Here is a 19,136-nt window from a genome sequence, read left to right as displayed (position 1 = left end):
AGGTGAACTCTAGCTCAATTAGCCAAAAAAATCCAAAAGCCCATTCACCAGAAAAGTCCAACCCATACAATAAAAAAAAATCTCTCCAAAAAACCCAAGCATTTAAGAAAATAGAGCTCCATTCTAGATCTGTAAAAAAACCAAATTGAATCAAATTTTTAAGAATTCAAATTTGGTTTGTCAATTTTATTTTGAGCTTGCTCATTTTGAATTTGAGTTAAGTATTAATGATATCAAGTTTGATTCGTTTGTCAAACAAGTTTAGATGAGTCGAACTTTTATCAAATTTAATCTCAAATAATTTACAAAACAATTCAATTTATTTATAAGTATATTAAGTTTTAGTTTAAAATTACTAAATTTAAAACTAAATAATTTTAATTAAATAAAATCAGCTCGTAAACCTATAAAAAATTATTTTTAAATCTTAAGAATATAAATATTTGCAAGTTCTAATAGTGTAATTAACCTATACGGAATTTAACTTTCTTTTAAATCTTAAAAATTTGAATATTTGCAAGTTCTAATAGTATAATTAATTTATACAGAATTTAACTTTATAAAACTTGGTTTTGATTCATGAAAAATTATGCAGGATTTGATCTTAATTATCTTATGATATTATTTTAATTTCATTATACTAGACTGTTCACGAATTTATTTGCGAGTTTACTCATAAATTTAAAAATAAATCGAGTTCAATAATTTTAACAGATTAAATATTATGAAGTTTAAATTTGACTTGTTTAACAAAAAAGACTAAAAATTAAGTTCGAGTTTAGTTTATTTAGAAATTTAGATCGAGTTCAATCAAATTTTTATTGAGAATCTCAAATGGCTCACAAACGAATAGTTTGATCATAAATCATGCAATAGCCCTATGGAACCAATCTTTATGGGGAAAACGCCGACCGGTGAAGTTCAGAGAACTACCAAAACGCCAATTTTAGAGTGTTTCTCTATGATAACGTTGCCAAGAAGATGGCCATCGGCGGAGAGCCAGAAAAAGAAAAGCATCGTGCACAAGCTAAAGGTTTGAGCCCGTGAAACTATAGGCAGTGAGCATAAAACTCTTTGACACCGTCGGTTTTTTAGATACTGGTGGCTGAAGAAGCAACACCGGAAACGTAGAGTTACATGCCCAAAAAAATGCTAACCCTAGCAACAAACGATAGAGAGGGAGCACCAAGAACTTTGTCCTACACCAAACTAACAATAAAACCAATCAAATAGCTGCATCACATGCAAGTGGCTCCTAGAGAACGAAATTAGACACTAAAGCCCATTCCTTTTTTTTATTAAGGAAAAATTTATTATATTGAAAACAAAAGAAGACTTAACATGGCAAGATAAACTATATTCTTCCCAAGCCAAAGGAAAGATCCCCCAACTTAAGCATGACCATGCTAAAACATTCATGGAATACAATAAAGCAAAACCCTAACAAACAGGTTCAAACCAATTCAATCCCTACCAACAACCAAACAAAGAAAAACAAGACCTACAAACCTGGAACCACCGAAACAAAAAGATAAAAAGGCAACCCAAATAAAACAATAAAAAATCTTACCACAAAATTATTTTCGCAAAAAAACCATGCTTATCTACTCTTAAAAGAGAGTAGCATCTCACCATGAGACCTCTCTCTGATGTCTTTTGTACAAAAAACCTTGAAAAAATTCCTTCTAATTCCTTAACCATTCACAAGAAATAGTTGCTCAAGCTAAGGCCTTCTGTAAATTCGTTCATTAGCTTATCTCCCAAGGTAGCTGTGCTTCCAAGGCTACATGAACCTTTAATCAAGCTTCCTTACGGCCTAACTACTCCATGCAAGATTCGCTATTAGTTAGAATAGGTTGGGACCAACTCCTTGTCGTCCTCCAAACTCAAAAAGAAATTTGGAAAGGGTGTTTTCTGATTAAAATCACCTATGAGCAGAACCACATTTGATACCATAGTAAGATCTTGGGTAATTACATTCCATAATAAGAGCTGATTCTAAATATTCCTCTGAGCATAAACAAAACTAAAAATCTAGGAAAAACTTGCTATGGAGAAACAAACTCGACAGCATTTACACCTCCTCATCCTAAAAACGCATTTTCAAAGAGTGATCAGTCTATCGCATCCTTTTACATAGTTACATATCCTTTGCAATACGATCAACAAGATTAGCTATTACAAGCCTGTCTTCTCCTTCAAAAACAATGCCCAGCATCTTTCCAAAGTTCAAAGTACATTCTGCTTCTTTAAGAGAAATTCAGAGTACATTCTGCTTTTTTAAGAGGAGATAAAAGGTGGGTTTTGATTCACTGAATCAGAATCCTTCTATTTGTATCGCTGCTTGTAGCCTCAAAATAATTAGGAGAAGCATTCTTAGCTTTGTGAGCCTTATGGACTTTTGTCTTCTCTGCGACCCTATTTTTGGATAAAAGTCACATAAGTCAGCTATGGGCCGGGACTTGTCTCTTTTCTTGATAAGTCTATTTGCTTTATATAATGAGAGGGAAACGTTGCTATCCAAGCTTCAAGTGGGGCCAAAATCATCTACCAAGGTCTCTTTTTCGTTACAAGAGTCTTCAGCTAGAGAAGCACATACAAATTAAAAAATTAAAATAAAAAGAATAAACAACAAACAAAGCAGTACATCTATATAAAAAAAAAACCTTCAAAAAAGTCACTTAGGGATGGGGAGAGAAATCCACTCTCTAATGCTCAAACAAGTTAGAGGGAGCCGATGAAACAGCAACAGTTTTTATAGACACATTCCCAGCCAAAAAATGAGATAAATCTCTCTTAGCAGAAAACTATAGAGAGATAGATGGAAGAAGAGAAGAAATGATGGAGTGCTCCAGTCTCGTTTAAGTTCTGGACAATAATCCGTTGTAGCATTAATCATAAATATATGTAGTCTGTTGAGAAAATTTAAGTAGGAAGGTTGAGTAATTTGGCTGCGAATATCCATGTACCATGTTGTCCAATGTCTAGTAGCTAGCAAGTCTCATGCCTTTATATATGTATATATAAAAGTAGCCATAGAATGCTATAAATTTCTAAATAAGGAGAGATATGAAAACACTGGCATCAACCTTGTAAAGGTCACACAATAATAATATCTAAGCATTCTTTCTTTGTTTCCCAATTTTGTGAAATGCACAAACACTATAAAGGAAAGAGTTGAAACGGTTAGCGTGAAATTGGTTGGTAGAACTTAACTTCAACTCTCTAAAAGTACTATACCAAGAAAAGAAATACACCTCATCGTATGTGTCAACTTTGTTTTGTTTGTTTCCTTGGATTTTTATTTCCTTCCTTTGCTGTCTTTTTCGTCCTCATCTCCCCTCTTTATAACAATAATAATACTAATTGACAAACCAACACAACTCACCGTCTTGGTCTTCGTGCTCCATTCTTATGTCCAATGGCTATTACCTTCTTTGCAACTCTTTACTATCCAACGTGTCATGGACTTGAAAGAAAATGAAAAGGAAAAACAACCAGCCTACATAGAAAGCTAGAATCTTTTGTCAATGTCTCATTCAATTTTAATGATAATAATAATAATAATAATAATATCAGTGTTATTCATAGTTTAGCAAAAGCAAACGATTCTCCCACCCTTCACCCATATGGAATGAGAATGTTTCCTTTAAATTGTGCCGTTTTTATGGAAAGTTCTATCTTTGGGCCATGAATCCAACTTTCCCTTTTGTTATGGGTCACGCATAAATGGGTTGGTATTTGAAGACGCAAATTTAGATCAAAGGGGTTAAATTTGATCAGTGGAAAGGACTAAAAGGGATACATCTTATGGTAGCAGCCAACAGTAGAGCATGTGGGTTCAACTTCTAAGGATAGGGCTAGGGTTCTTTGATTAGTCATTAAAAAGTTGTAGGTGTCAGTGCAGGGTTTCGTTTGAGGTACTTCAGGGTAGGACAAGAGACAGTGATGACGAGGACACAGTAAAGAGACAAAAAAGTAAAAAATGAAAAGCATATATGGTGGCGATGAGGTGGTGGTTGTGGGGGGTAGGGTTTTACAATGAGAGGTGGTGGAGGAGGAGGAGTAATAATGTGTACAGAACTGACACCTGTCTATTTAAAAAGAAAGAAGACTGAGACACTCTAATCAGCTCAGTTCTCTATTGGGATAAAGTTTCTTTTAGGGTTCCCTCTCAAGCATAAACGGTAATATTTGGAAACCTCCTTAAGTCCAATGGATCAATGGATATGCTCAGCAGTGAATTGAGATGAAATTTCCTCTTCTTTTTTTTTTTTTTTCTGCTTTATTTTCATTCTCTCCGTGATGGTCCGCCACTGAGCAACTATTCACTTGCCAACTTTTTACATGAACTCTATAGTACAATAATTTTGTAATCCATATATACAATTCAAACCCATGATTTAAAAAAAAAAAAAATTCTTTTAACTATAGGGATTGAATCAATTGATTATAAATTTTTTGGTTCTGGGTTGCCTTGATATAACTAATAGAGCTTTTAAAATTATTATTAGCTGATCATGGCATGTTAAAAAAAAAAACTATTATATATACGCGTAATCTTGGAATCCATGGTGTCCAGTGGAAAAACATGAAACAGCAGGGCAGGAGAGGATTTTAAGGTGGACAGGATAAGAGTCACTTGCCCACTAATATAGTTTCTAGTCAAGGGATAATGATGGAACTGGCTTGTTCTAAAAAGTTGGCCAACAAAGGAGAAAATAGTGCCTATAGCTTCAGAATAGATAGACTCACTTTAATCTTGCTTGGAAACTAGGAAAATTAGGAATAGAAAATAATTAACCAGTGAAAAATAGGAGAATAAAACAGAATTTTGTTTTTTTTTTTCCCCTAATGCAGGCTATTAATTAGATGAATAGTTTTGTACCAGTTACATACACACCCTGCCAACCTATATAGCAGGAGGACTGTCCAAAATTTCAAATATATATATATATATATTCCTCAAAATTTAGGGAATATATTTTGAAAATTACATAAAAGAACAAAGAAATAGGCATAATTGATGGAACATGTGAGGGAGAAATGATATTGAAGAAAATGATTGCAGAGACAAAAGAAGATGATGATTTCTGGGATGGAGAAAAGATTAAGGTAATGGTCCAAAAGAGAAGAAGATCCCTTTAGACATTATAGTAGCATATAATTATCCCACGAACAAAAACAAGTGTTCCATTTTCAATCACAGAATTCAAAGGAATCTCTCAGAGAAAAGAAAAAAGAAAAAAGAAAAAAAAACTGATCTTGATATGTTCTTCTGCCAAGGCATACCCTTGTGGTTATTCCAACACCAGCACAACCCTTCATGGTCTTTTTATCTTTTCTTTTGTATTATTGAAGATTTAATTAAACACACAAAATAAATAAATAAATAAATAGCAAGTTTATTAGAAGAGCAGCAGGTGATGAAGTTAATTAGACCGATTCTGTTTGCAGCTGATGAAGTATTCAGAGAGTTAATTAAATTTGTCCGATCTTCAAACAGGTGGACCATTGCCGTTTCACTTCATTGCACAAAAATCCATATTTTTGTTACAGTTTCCACAGGTGTGGGAACTGTAGGGAAGGAAACGCAAACACACTTTTGATCCATCCAAGTTTCAAGTTTGTTTTGCTTTCTCATTCCTTGTGGATTGCAAAGCTCAGATCCTTCCATTTTTTTTAACGATTGTTACACATTGCTCCTCATTCTTTCCTTAAAAAAAAAAAACCTAATTGATTCCATCGCCTAATTTAAGCTGGCCAAGAGCCTAGTTTGGATATCAGGTCATGAATCTTGAATAACTCATTAAAATATTTATATGTTTATTTCTATTAGACATTTTCATTTTTCCATTTATTTTTTTAAATATATTTCATCATATTCTGTTACTGAAATTTCAAATAAATTGCTAAATTTGGAAATCACTAACATTTCTATGCATCTATTTTTTAAAAATGGATTAGAACACCATATTGTATTATTTTTCTTTAAATATTAATATATACTTAAATGGATAGAGTGTTAATGTATGGGATAATTATTAAAATAGTATTTTTTTTTTAATTATTTATTAGAAGAATGTAAAATTAAAACAATCTACAAAATTAATGTTTTTGAAATTTTTAATAAATACTGAAAGCGATAATATCATTGGCGTTTTCAATAATCTCATTATTTATTATTTTAAAAATAAAAATTAATTATTACTTATGAAAACGCCAACGAAATTAGTGTTTTCAATTGACAAATTGTCCCATCAACCTTGGCAGCGGCGGTTGTTAAGGATTTTGAATACTTTTGATGAAAAATTATTATTAAGTTGTTTATATGTGATGAAAAATTATTATTAGATTCATATGTATTACTAAAATTTATTAGGTAGTTGTTATTTATTTAAATTTCAATTAAAATTTTTTATATTTTATATATTATTAAATATTTATTAATTTTTTATACCATTTTAATTTATTACAATTATATAATTATAATGATAAAAAATTGTATTATTAATTTTTTGATACGATTACATAATTATAATGATAAAAAATTATACGATTTCAGTTTAAATTGCGACAAAATTATTTTTTTTTTATAGATTATGATTTATTAATTTTGATATAATTATAACGATAATATATTAATTTTTGATATGATTTTAGTTTAGTACAATTATATAATTACAATAATAAAATATTAATTTTATATATAATTATATGTTTAGTAATTTTTTAATAGGATGTAATTATGTAATCGTAATAAATTGAAATTATATTAAAAGTTATTAAATATATAATAATATATAAAATATGAATAATTTTAATTGAGATTTAAATAAATAATGACTCCCTAATAAATTTTAGTTACACGAAAAGATTTAATAATAATTATTTATCAAAACTATTCAAAAATCCTTAACAACCGCTACCAATATTGATGGGACAATTTGTCCATTGAAAACGCTAATTTTATTGGTATTTTTCATGAGCACTAATTATTTTTTTATTTTTAAAAAATAGATAATAAGACATTGTTAGTGAAAACGCTAGTCGAATTGACGTTTTCAGTGTTTATTAAAAATGTGATTTGACATTTTTTAAATCAAACATTAATTTTATAAATTATTTTGATTTCATACTATTTTAATAAATAATTTTTTAAAAAATATTATTTTAATAATTATCCTTCAATGTATTCAATAAAATCACAATTTAAAAATATTTTAATAAATTTATGAAAATATAGAAAGTAATTTCTTAACAATAGCATTATTTAAAGAATTTTGTAATTCACTAATTTGTTTTTATTTGATAAAATTTTAAATTAGAGATATGTTATGTTTAAAGGTATTAATTTTCAATTTAAATAAACGACAAAAATATAAAAGAAAAAGAGAAATATTTGTGGTGTTACCTAAAAAATAAGAAATTATATATTACAAAAGTATACTACATTGGAGATTATCAAAAAATTCCAAAAATTCCAATAAATTTAAATATTACACACAGACTATAGTGAATCCTGTTATAGGATATAAAAACTGGTTAATATTGGAGATTATCAAAAAATTCCACTTGTAGAGGGTCCCTACTCTGACCCTGCGAAGAATTTGTGCATCAACCTCAATGTTTGATAATTAGAGGTTGTCCAACAAAACGTTCTTGTTAATTAAGACCGTCACCCACGGTGGCCCACCCATCCATTGTTTCCCGAAAGTTCGGAAACCTCGTTGAATTTGTTTTTTTTTTTTTTAAATAAATTTTACAAGTTAAAAATATTTAATTTGTTTAAATAAAAAATAAATTTGAAATGCTTATAATTTTTTTTATTTTAAAGGGAGGATAAATGTAGTTTTTTTTATATGAAAAATTGAGCAATTAGAGATTAGAAATATAGGTTTGTTTTTATTGGGACTTGACAAATAGGATAAAAAGTTAGGTATGTAGAAGAAAGATGCATAAATCATAATGGAGGCATGGTGTTTGATGGAATGTAGGAGTGAATTGTAACATTAAGAAAGTGCAAGAAAGTGGGAATTGGTTAGGATTACAAGTTTGACTGTTACCATTAGAGGTTTTATGTGGACCAAATCTCACCAAACTACATTATTTTTTCACCACTGCTTCTCACACATCACCTCCCATTGTCACGTGTTCTAATGCCAATAGATTGTTCCTTTTTAATTTTGTTTCCACTCAATCGAAAATGATTATCTTATTATGCTTATTCGATTAGGTCCAACATCTTCTTCTTTGATTCTCCTCCTAATGGCATTATTACACATTGTCTTCTTTGATTTTCCATTACAATAAATATATAGTATTATTATTTTTCTATTTAATTTAATAGAAAATAGTTAAAAAATAAATAAAATTATATTTTATCTCTGTAATTATTTATTTTAATAATAAATGATAAAGATAAAATGAATATTATACTGTTAAAAAATATATAATTTTCCTCTCCATTTTCTGACAAAGAAAAAAACATGTAGTCTATCACTTTTATATTTTTGCTTTTAATTTATTTCTCTTTCACCTTTAAATGTTTCCCAAACATGCAGCAAGTTTTAAAGCAGATCCAATTTATGATAAAACTAAATCAAGTGAAAAATCCAGCATGCCAGAAATGAGTTTTTGAAACTTAGGATCCCTAATTAGGGAAGTGAAGTGAGAAATTATTACGTAGTAGAAGTTGAGAGTTGGAGCTCCTTGGCTGATTCATGATACGTTGTGCAAAAGAGAGAGCAACGACTCCTCCCCCAATGTATAATTTCTTCTTCCCCATCAATCCTATGCCCCACTCTCTCTCCCTCTTTCAGGTACCTAGTCAAGAGTCACAGTCACATCAACCTCCCTCAATGCTTTAAACCCTTTCAAGACTTGAATCTTAGTCCAAAGATTGCACTTCTCTCTCTGTTACTTCTCTCCAAATGTTGTCATCCACAGCTGGTGAAGCCACTGCTCAAACTAAAACTCTTAATAGAGTTTCTTCTTCCTCCTCCACGTCTTCCTCTCCCTCGCCATTTTCGCCTTCCGACATTCACCACAAGGGTAAAACTATGGAAGAGGTCTGGAAAGACATCAATCTCGCTTCTCTTCATGATCACCCTTCTGGTGACCAAGACCTCTCTTTCACTCCCAGACTCCATAATCCTCATCATAACCCTAACTTTATTCTTCAAGACTTCTTTGCCAGACCATTTAGCAAGGATACTCCGACAAGAATAGTCTCTGCTCATGTTGAGTCTGGTCTATGTGGTTCTTCAGTGCCACCTCCTGCTACTATTCTTAGCTTAAACTCAGGTCCCGTGTTCGATTTTCTCGATAACTCTGATCCACTTAGGCCTGCCTCGCATTTGCCTAGCCGTCCTGTTTCAAACTTTTCCTCCTTTAATAGTTCTTTAGAGGCTTTGGATTCATCTTCGGGCATGCCTTCTTTTGGCAAGAAAAGGGTTCAAGAATCTGATAACAGTTCCGGTGATCGCCGGCATAAACGTATGATCAAGAACCGAGAATCAGCAGCTCGATCGAGAGCTAGAAAACAGGAAATTATCTGTCTTATTATTTGCACTTTTAATTAGGGTTATTGACTAACCAAATTTTCTCGTACAGTTTTCTTCAAGGGATGAGTTTGTTTCTTGTGACTTCTTTTCTTCTTGCAGGCTTATACTACTGAGTTAGAGCTCGAAGTACGACATCTAATGGAAGAAAATGCAAGGCTCAAGAGACAGCAAGGCGAGGTAAGTTAAGCCGACAATGAAAGAAAATTGGGACCCACAAATTCTTCTGTTTGCTCTAGATATTAATTCCCAGCTCTCTGATATTAATCAAGCCAAGAAAAAGATATCTACCAAAATTTGCACCCTCCTACAAGCTAATTGGTTATAACACAAGTTGATGTCGTTAATTTATTTTATTTTTTTGGGCAGTTATACTTGGCTGCAGCCGCTCAACTTCCCAAAAAGCACACACTCCATCGAACGTCAACGGCTCCATTTTGAGCAGTGCTACTGCTTTGATTTTACCCAATTTGTCTCTCTCGGCTTAGCACAGTTTCCTTCCTTTTGGGGTGAGAGAGAGAGATATGGATGTTTTTGTGATGAAGGGGATGGATGCAAGTGTAGCAAAAAAAATTCCTGTTTTAAAGAGAGAAGATGGCTGTGTAGGAAAAAGGAAATCGTTTCTTTGCATCATCCTTAACAGGCAGGAACATTTTTGGTTGGTTTTTGGTCCCCCTTTTGCATCTTTCTTTTATTGTCATGCCAACCGGCAACTTATAAGATAGAAAGGAAAATAGGGTTTTTTATTGGGGGGAGGGTAAAAATTTGGAAGAAAAATTGAAAAGAGAAGGATTCCAACTCCACGAAGATGCAGAGTAAAGTAAAGATGGCACATTTTGTTGCTTGTAAACTGACCATCACTTTCAATGAAGGACTTCCTTATCTCTTCTTTATCTTTTCCTTTGTATTATCAAAGGTCTCTTTCAGCTTTTCTACTCCTTTATTATTACACAAACACATACCCATTTCATGATGCCCTCATCTTCTTGTTGGGTTCCTCAGATTTCTAGCTTTCTTCCTTCCAAATGATTCAAAAGTTACAGACATAACGTCCTTGATTCAATCAATCTTACTACAATATTAATTGCTTCTTTATAGTACCCACATCACCATGCTCATTGCGGTGACTTGACTGATGATGCCAACCTCTAAATTAAAATAAAAATTCTTTTTTATATATAAACAAGTCTGATAATATCTTTGAAATAAATATTCATATTGGAAATTCATATAAAAATAATCAAAACGTGTGATTTGAAATTCTTGTGATTATTCATGACGGGCCTGAGGCCCGAAGTTGGCAATGAGAGTCTTGAGTCAATATCTACGACGACTAGCCAAGTTCCTCATGGCAGTCAAACAATGCCTTAAAACCTTATTTGGTCAGAAGTAAAAAAACTTGTTAAAAATAATAAAAATTTCTCTTCCTTTATTTGCACAATTACACAAACTTCTTCAAAGTAATCCATTCTATTGCAAATTAGATCATTCTAATTTCTTTGTATAAGAAAAATAATTTACTTAAATAGGACTTAATAAGCTGCACCTTTTTAATTAAATGCAATGCAATTTAACGCTTTGCCAATTTTTTTTTTAAAAAATTACTATTTAATTTTTATAATATAAAAAATATAATAATTAATTTTTTTATTTTAAAAAATATGTTAAAATATTTTTAATATTTTAAAAGTTTATTAGTTAATCACTCCATTAATTTTAACGGTTAAATATTATAAAAAAAATATAAAATACTTCTGATTCGAAGAGATGAGTTAATAAAATTTTTAAAAATTTAAGAGACTAATTCATAAGTTTTTCATAATTATGGGGAGTAAATATTAAAATATTTAATTATTAAAATTAATAAAAAATTAATTAATAAACTTTTTAAAATATCATAATATTTTAATATATATTTTAATAATTTTTTTTATCATCATTTAACTGACACTTCATATCCGTATTAATATCATTAATTAAATTACAATTAACCATAAAATAAAATATGTAAAAGGATAAGAATTTATACATGGTACGATATGGTTTATGTTTATTGGATGTGAATTTTATTGTTGATTAAATGAATTTATATTTAATTTTCTATTTCTCAAATTATGGATAAAATCTGCCATTTTAAAAGCAGGAAACGTAAGAAATATTTTTTGGAATGGTTGGTAACTTGGTATCGTGTACAAGATTTGGCCAAGAAGCTAATAGTGTTCTGGATGGAAGAGATGCCTCCTATCCTTGCACTTTAGGTCATGTCTTATTTGTATTTTTACAAAGATAACCTTTTTTTCTGAGAAATAAAAAATAAAAAAAGTTAATGTTAAATAATATGTTTTATTAAATATTTATATTATGATCTATATTTAAAAAATAATTTAATATAATTATTTAACAATAAAAAATCATACATATAAATCCTTAAAATTATAATTTTATAAATAGTGATTTCTTAATACTCTCAAGGACGTTCACTAAAATCTATTTTAGCTCGGTTTTATTGCATAAGAGTTTATTAGATATTGAAGTCACCTAGCATCATCAATCCGTTGTCGTCCAGCGGTTAGGATATCTGGCTTTCACCCAGGAGACCCGGGTTCGATTCCCGGCAACGGAAATATTTTTTGCCCCTATAAAAGCACCGGTGGAAGGTTTGAATGAAATGATCACAAAATTTTCGTTTCGATGAAGTAAATCAATCCACTTGAGCGTATTGTGACTATCTCTTTATCAATTCTTAATTGCAGATGAATCAATAGTAGCATTAGAATTTATATCAATCATCGATTTCAAGTATCTTGCTATATTATCTATGAGACTCTGACAAAAAATGCACGGAAGTGAATTTATTTCCTCGCAATACCTACCCAAGGAGGCCAAAGATCAAAGCTACTTCACTAAGAAATTATCAGACCAAGGTGAGACCAATCATTTTCTTCCACAGAACGTCCCACCGGCGCTTCCTTTCTTAAGTCTGTCCTACGACTGCGTTTCGTTTATTTTTTTATTTTCTTTTGAAGTCTTCATCACTTTCGCCTCCAACTGAGAGGTGCTCTTTCTCCGCTCATTTATAATTTTGCTCGAATCTGAATCCCAAAAGTAAGAGAGACAGAGAGCGAATGGCATGTGTTACTGGCTCATACCAAATCGCGCTCAAGAGTCTATCAAAACGAAGTACCAAGTAAATGGCAAGAATTTCAACGCGAGATCTCTTTCGAATCAGACTCATAAACAACACTTTCAGCAATCACCATCCTCCTGTTCGAGTCCTTCTCAAACAGAATTGCCTTTCTTCAGCTCCATACTCCTCTTCTTTTCCTTATATTAAAGATAGGCCCAACTCTATTTATCACCCAAGTGTTGAACTTCTCAAATTGTGTCAAAGCACAAGACATCTATTTCAAGTCCAAACTCAGTTGATCACTTGTGGGTTATTTCCCTTTTGGTCTGCTAGGCTTCTAAAACACTATTCAGATTTTGGTAATATTGAATACACCATTTTGGTCTTTAGATACATTGATTCGCCAGGTACTTTTTGTGTAAATAATGTTATTAAGGCATACTCATTCAGTTCTATTCCAGAGCAAGCTGTGATTTTCTATTTTGAGATGCTGCAAATTGGGTTCTCTCCAAATAGTTATACTTTTGTTTCACTCTTTGGTTCTTGTGCAAAGACAGGATGTGCCCAATCTGGGCAAAAGTGCCATGGGCAAGCTTTGATGAATGGGGTCGATTGTATTTTGCAAGTGCAGAACTCATTGCTTCATTTCTATGGTTGCTGCGGGGATGTAGAATCTGCTAGGAAGGTGTTCGATAAAATGCTTGAAAGGGATTTGGTGTCCTGGAATTCAATTATTAATTTGTATGCTAGCATTGGCGAGTTGGGTATTGCTCATGAAATTTTTGATGTAATGCCCGAGAGAAATGTCATTTCTTGGAATACCTTGATTAATGGATACCTGAAGGGTAATAACCCTGGGTGTGCATTGATGGTTTTTAGGAAAATGGTTAATAGTGGATTGCGAGGAAATGATACAACTATGGTAGGCGTGCTTAGCACTTGCGGTAAATCAGCTAGGCTAAAAGAAGGACGTTCTGTTCATGGGTTTCTTATCAGAACATCCCTGAGATTAAGTATAATTCTTGATACTTCTTTGATAGATATGTATAGTAAATGTCAGAAGGTAGAACTGGCACGGAGATTATTTGATAGCATGTCATATAGGAATTTGATTTGCTGGAATGCGATGATCTTGGGCCATTGCATTCATGGAAATCCAGAAGATGGACTTAATTTATTTGCAGAAATGAAGAATTGGTCAGGAGATGGAGAAGCCATTCCTGATGAAGTTACTTACATAGGGCTTTTATGTGCTTGTGCTAGATCAGGACTGTTGACAGAGGGCAAAAGGTTCTTTAGCCAAATGATGCACACGTATAGTCTAAAGCCAAATTTTGCACATCACTGGTGCATGGCTAATCTGTATGCAGGTGCTGGGCTAATTCAAGAGGCAGAGAATATACTAAGGGACATGCCAGAGGATGATGAGAATGCATCACCGGAATCTTTGGTTTGGGCTAATTTGCTCAGTTTATGCCGTTTCCAAGCAAATGCAAATTTTGGAGAAAGAATAGCCAAATCTCTGATAGATATGGAACCTTGGAATTTCTCACACTATCGGTTGCTAATCAATGTCTATGCTGTGGCAGGAAAATGGGATGATGTTGCCAGGGTAAAAGAGATGGTGAAAGGAAGAAGGATGAGAAGAATGCCTGGGTGTAATCTTATGGACTTGAAAGAAATTGTTCACAAGTATAGAGTGGGACATTTTTTGCAGGCAGGGATTTTGATGAAATAGGTATGATTGATAAGTGAAATGGCTCCAAGTACGTGAATTGCTGGTTTAGAATAGCAGCCACTGAACGTATCAGGGACTGGAACTTGAACTCAGAGTCTAAGCGAGTGAGGAAAGTATTGACATTCCTCAGCTAAGCATTTTCTGGAAGGCATACTTATTTCATAACTGAGAATGCTTTGACAATAAAAATTTTGTAGTTAATTGAGGAGGATAGTGGTAGGTCATTTTTCAACTTCATAAAGTGCTTGTCAAAAGAAAAGAAGTTTCCATTTACCGAATGGAATTGTAACCAACCAATTGATGAAATATTTAAACGCAAGGATTGAACACTTAGTGTGTATATCCTGTTTCAATTTCTAATACACAAGTGTAGTTGATTGACAAGGACAGTGTCAGTGGTAGCTCATTATACAAACTTGTGAATATCTTAAAATAAATAAATAGTTAAAAAGATTCAAATTCAATATTTTATCCCTTTTTTACACTCTAAAAATAAAATAAGGTCAATTAGACTATTCCAGATGAGCTTAGATGTGAAGGTTAATTTGATATATTTTTTTAATAAAAATTATTAATTTTAATGTTGATTATCAATGCACAGTATGCTTTTTTATTTATTTACTAATTATATGATTTTGGATAAATAATACATTAGTATGTATTATACACTCTCAATTCACTATGTTTCCATTTCTGGGTTTTTTTTTTTTTTCAATTTATTAGTTCGTTAGAATTTATTTTATTAAACTGAATCCATCATACTCGAAAAGTTTTTCATGGTGTTTTTATCAACTGTCCTCTTTGAGATTCTAGATTCGTTGGATTCTTTTTTCTCCTCTTCTGTTTAGAAACATACTGTTCTATAATTTTTTTTTAATTCTTAATTTTTTTTACAAGTCAATAATGATGAGAGATATGTAATTATTCTCTCCATTAATTTCAAATGTTTTGTTCATTTTATATTTTTACACATATTAAAAAAATATTTTTTATTAATTTGTTAATTATATTCATCTTAAAACATTAATTTTTATTAAATATTAATAGATATTTTAAATATTCACTAGAAAATAACATTTAATCTTTGTTTGGAAAGCCTAATTTTAAAAAAATTTAAAAGGAATATTTTTTTTATATTTTTATATTTGATAAAATTAATAGTGTAAAAATTTAACTCTCTTAAATTTTTATGAGAATAAATCTCGTTAAAATTATTAGAATTTTGCAAGAAATGATTTCACTTAAATTATGTACATTAAAATTACTTAATTAACTCTTGAATTTTTTTTTCTTTTCCTCTCATCCATTATTTATTTATTTATTTATTTATTTTAATTTTATTTCTTATTTTAATTAATAATTATTCTGTACAAAAATTATTTTAATTTAATATTGACTATTAATATTTGATACATTTATAATTAATATTAAAAAATTATTATATTATTTTGTTAATTAAAAAAACAATCTCTATATTTTTAATGATAAAATATTATGTAAAATTTAGGTTTTAAATGTTATAAAAATATTAATAATGATTTTTCAATCAATATGATAAAAATAATTGTTATCTAATTTAAAAATAATAGAGATAAATACATTAAATCAATTTAAATTTATTATTAATTTGTCTAGTATAAAAAAATTTGATTGAATTCTATTATATTTAAATTAATTTTAAACAAATAATTTTTTTATGAATAAAAATAAATTGAATTTCATTAATAGAATTCAATTCTTTTCTAATAATAAATGCATATTAAATAGGAACTTAATGAAATATTGTGTTGGAAATAACATAAAATAGTAAATTCATATATTACTATAATATAAAAAAAATAATTTTAAAATAATATAAATAAAAATTGCGGGCGAAAAAAGTATTATGTTTTTTTCAACTTTAGAAATTTGGAAACTAAATTTATAAAAGATTTAGGTTATCCAAAAAATTTAAATTATGAAATTCCATCAAAACTTGGTCAACTGATTAACTTAATCACAAGTAATAGTATAATTTTTTTTTGGTTAAATGTATATTTGTATAGTTAGTATTTTAATATTTTTATTTATTAAATTTATTAATTTTAAATTTTTTAAAAAATTTATTTTTAAATGAAGTTGATGGCTATTCTACCACTAGACCACTGGTGCTTCGTGTTAATGCATAATTTGACATATTTAACGCTTTTGGAGAAGACTTCACTGTGACAAACGTATCAAGTTGGACACTTCAAACGCGCGGTGGATAGATAATGTTCGTTTGTTTGTTTTTTTAAATTAAGGTTTTTTTTTTTGTCAGAAGATAAACTTTCATTAGAATAAAAGGTGAAAAGCCCATTACAACGGTTCAGACTAAAGAAACTATTGGAGATACAGAAAATATAGACAGAGCCCAAATACAATACAGGTCCAAAGTCCGTACACAAACAATCCCAAAGTCCAATCCACTGTAACCCTGGGAACAACTATAGCTCGAAGACAGAAACTCTTCAAGCGCCGCCGCCACCTCCGGCCATGCAAGATCACCGTTGGACAACAAGAACAATCTTGAGAGCCAGTCGCCTAAAATCTCCAAGTAGCCATTGCAGAGATTAGAGATCCAGAACAAAGACTCAAGGCAAAGAGAAAAACAACTCATACATGCATAGCCTTAAAAAACATGGATCAAAGTAAGGGGAAACTAGTTAAGCAGCACTGGAAAGGAAGAACCCCCTCGCCGGAGCCAAAAGTTGGCTAACAGCATACTGAGGAACAGGGAGACCAATCTAAAAATTGGAAAACTTTGTTTGATATTTGAAACATACCTAAAATAAGATTTGATGAGTTTCCTAGTTTAGTTTGAAACTTCAAAAATCGGGCATAACCTATGTGGCTTTAGACTAAATAGAAATTGATTTATTGAAAAACCAAGACAAATTGTTCTACTTCGATTTTAATTGGTTTTTTTTTTTTGGCTCAATTTGAGGTTAAATATTTAACTAATGAAATAAATGGGATAGTAATGTAATAACTATTATTTATTTTATATTTTAAATCTATATCATATTAATTTTAAATAATAGATTATTTTTCTTATTATCCTTTCATAATATAGTTATTTTAATTACCAGTCAAGATGGAATAACTGTTATGTTCTCATTCTATTTCAGAGTATTTCCCGAAACTTTAATGTTCAAATAGCAATTCGTCTTTACAGTTGCAAACACAGGTCAATCACATGTATAGGGATTTTTGCTTTTCCAAGTGAAAAAAAAAAAAAAATTCTCATATCCTGGTGCAGTAAAAAGTTTTTATCAAAGCAGGGTAAATTTTAACTATATTGCAATTTTGAAGTGCATAGAGCTTACCGCATTTTTTAAGTGCGGTAAGAGAATGATTAAAAAAATAAATATTTAAATATATTACTGCACGTTTAACGCGCGGTATTGCATGAGTGCGGCTCTCAATTTAAAAATATAAATTTAATTTTTATTTAATTAATTTTATTTATTTAATTATATATTAAATTTATAAAATATAATTATAAAAATTATATTAATATTATTATAAATATTAATTATTTTAATTAATTTATAATAAAATATTATATTTTTTATATTTATTTTTTTATTTTATTATTTTTAATACAGTTAATTTATAAATATTTATAAATTATAAAATTATAAAAAAATTAAAATTTATTTTATTTTATATTTTTTCATATCAAAATATTTTATAAATAAAAAATAATAGTCTATATAATACGAGAGAGTATGTTTGTTCATCTTTAATATTATTTTTTGACCTTATTATTTGTATATATATTAATTTATTTTTATTATATTACTGTTCCTAAATATTTAGATGTATTTTTTTATTTAATTTTGTATACTTTTTACGTTGATAAATATAATTAATAAAATAAATTATATATATATCATTGGCATTTAAATTGGAGAGTAAATATACATAATTAAATTTACTTAAATATACATACTATCAGATTAAGTATGTGAATACTATATTAATATATTTATATATATTCTTAACATTAATTAAATTATATAAATTAATAAAATAAAATAATAAATATAATAAATATAATATTATATTACAAATAATTTAAATTAATTAATATTAATATTAATATAATTTTTATAACTATATTTTTATAAATTTAATATAAAATTAATTAAATTAATAAAATATAATAATTAATTAAATAAAATTTTATTAATTAATATTAATATAATTATATTTTACAAATTTAATATATAATTAAATAAATAAAATTAATTAAATAAAAATTAAATTTATATTTTTACGTTGATTGAATGCTGCCACAGTCATGCATTACCGCACCTCAAAAGTGCGATAATGTATTTAAATAATTTTTTTTTTAATTATTCTCCCTTACCGCACTTTTGAAGTGTGGTAATCTCTACCGCACTTCAAAAGTACAGTAGAGTTAAAATTCATTCTGATTCGAGAAAAATTTTTTATCGGACCAGGATTTGAGAATATTTTTTTTTTTTCACTTGGAAAAGCAAAAAGCCCTCCATAAGATAGCTACTGGTTCACAAACTACTGAGCATACTTTAATGGTATGCTACACGCAAGCAGCTTGGCTCTCCAGCCACTGCGCTCATAGACCAAACTCTCTTGGCTTTCCTTAATGGTGGTCGCACCTAGCGGATGGTTCCCATGATATTCTGGAGGACATTTTATT

General features: G+C 29.7%; 2 protein-coding genes and 1 non-coding gene across 3 annotated transcripts; all 3 read left to right on the top strand.

The window, feature by feature from the left end:
- Positions 1-8,639: 8,639 nt before the first annotated feature.
- Positions 8,640-10,454, top strand: LOC110608470 (protein FD). The gene is made up of 3 exons (XM_021747707.2): positions 8,640-9,548; positions 9,666-9,743; positions 9,933-10,454. The coding sequence occupies exons 1-3, from the start codon at positions 8,934-8,936 to the stop codon at positions 10,002-10,004; spliced, it is 765 nt and encodes a 254-aa protein (XP_021603399.1). The 5' UTR covers positions 8,640-8,933; the 3' UTR covers positions 10,005-10,454.
- Positions 10,455-12,114: 1,660 nt separating this feature from the next.
- On the top strand, positions 12,115-12,186 carry TRNAE-UUC. Its single transcript has one exon. It is a non-coding gene; the product is annotated as a tRNA-Glu (tRNA).
- Positions 12,187-12,259: 73 nt separating this feature from the next.
- Positions 12,260-14,755, top strand: LOC110608468 (pentatricopeptide repeat-containing protein At3g51320). Its single transcript, XM_021747706.2, has one exon. It carries the CDS (start codon positions 12,755-12,757, stop codon positions 14,426-14,428), a length of 1,674 nt encoding a protein of 557 aa, XP_021603398.1. The 5' UTR covers positions 12,260-12,754; the 3' UTR covers positions 14,429-14,755.
- Positions 14,756-19,136: the final 4,381 nt, after the last annotated feature.

The sequence above is a fragment of the Manihot esculenta genome, chromosome 2 (assembly GCF_001659605.2).
Source record: "Manihot esculenta cultivar AM560-2 chromosome 2, M.esculenta_v8, whole genome shotgun sequence".
Lineage (NCBI taxonomy): Eukaryota > Viridiplantae > Streptophyta > Magnoliopsida > Malpighiales > Euphorbiaceae > Manihot > Manihot esculenta.
The sequence above is the reverse complement of the archived record's forward strand: the minus strand, read 5'-3'. Positions and strand labels throughout refer to the sequence as shown.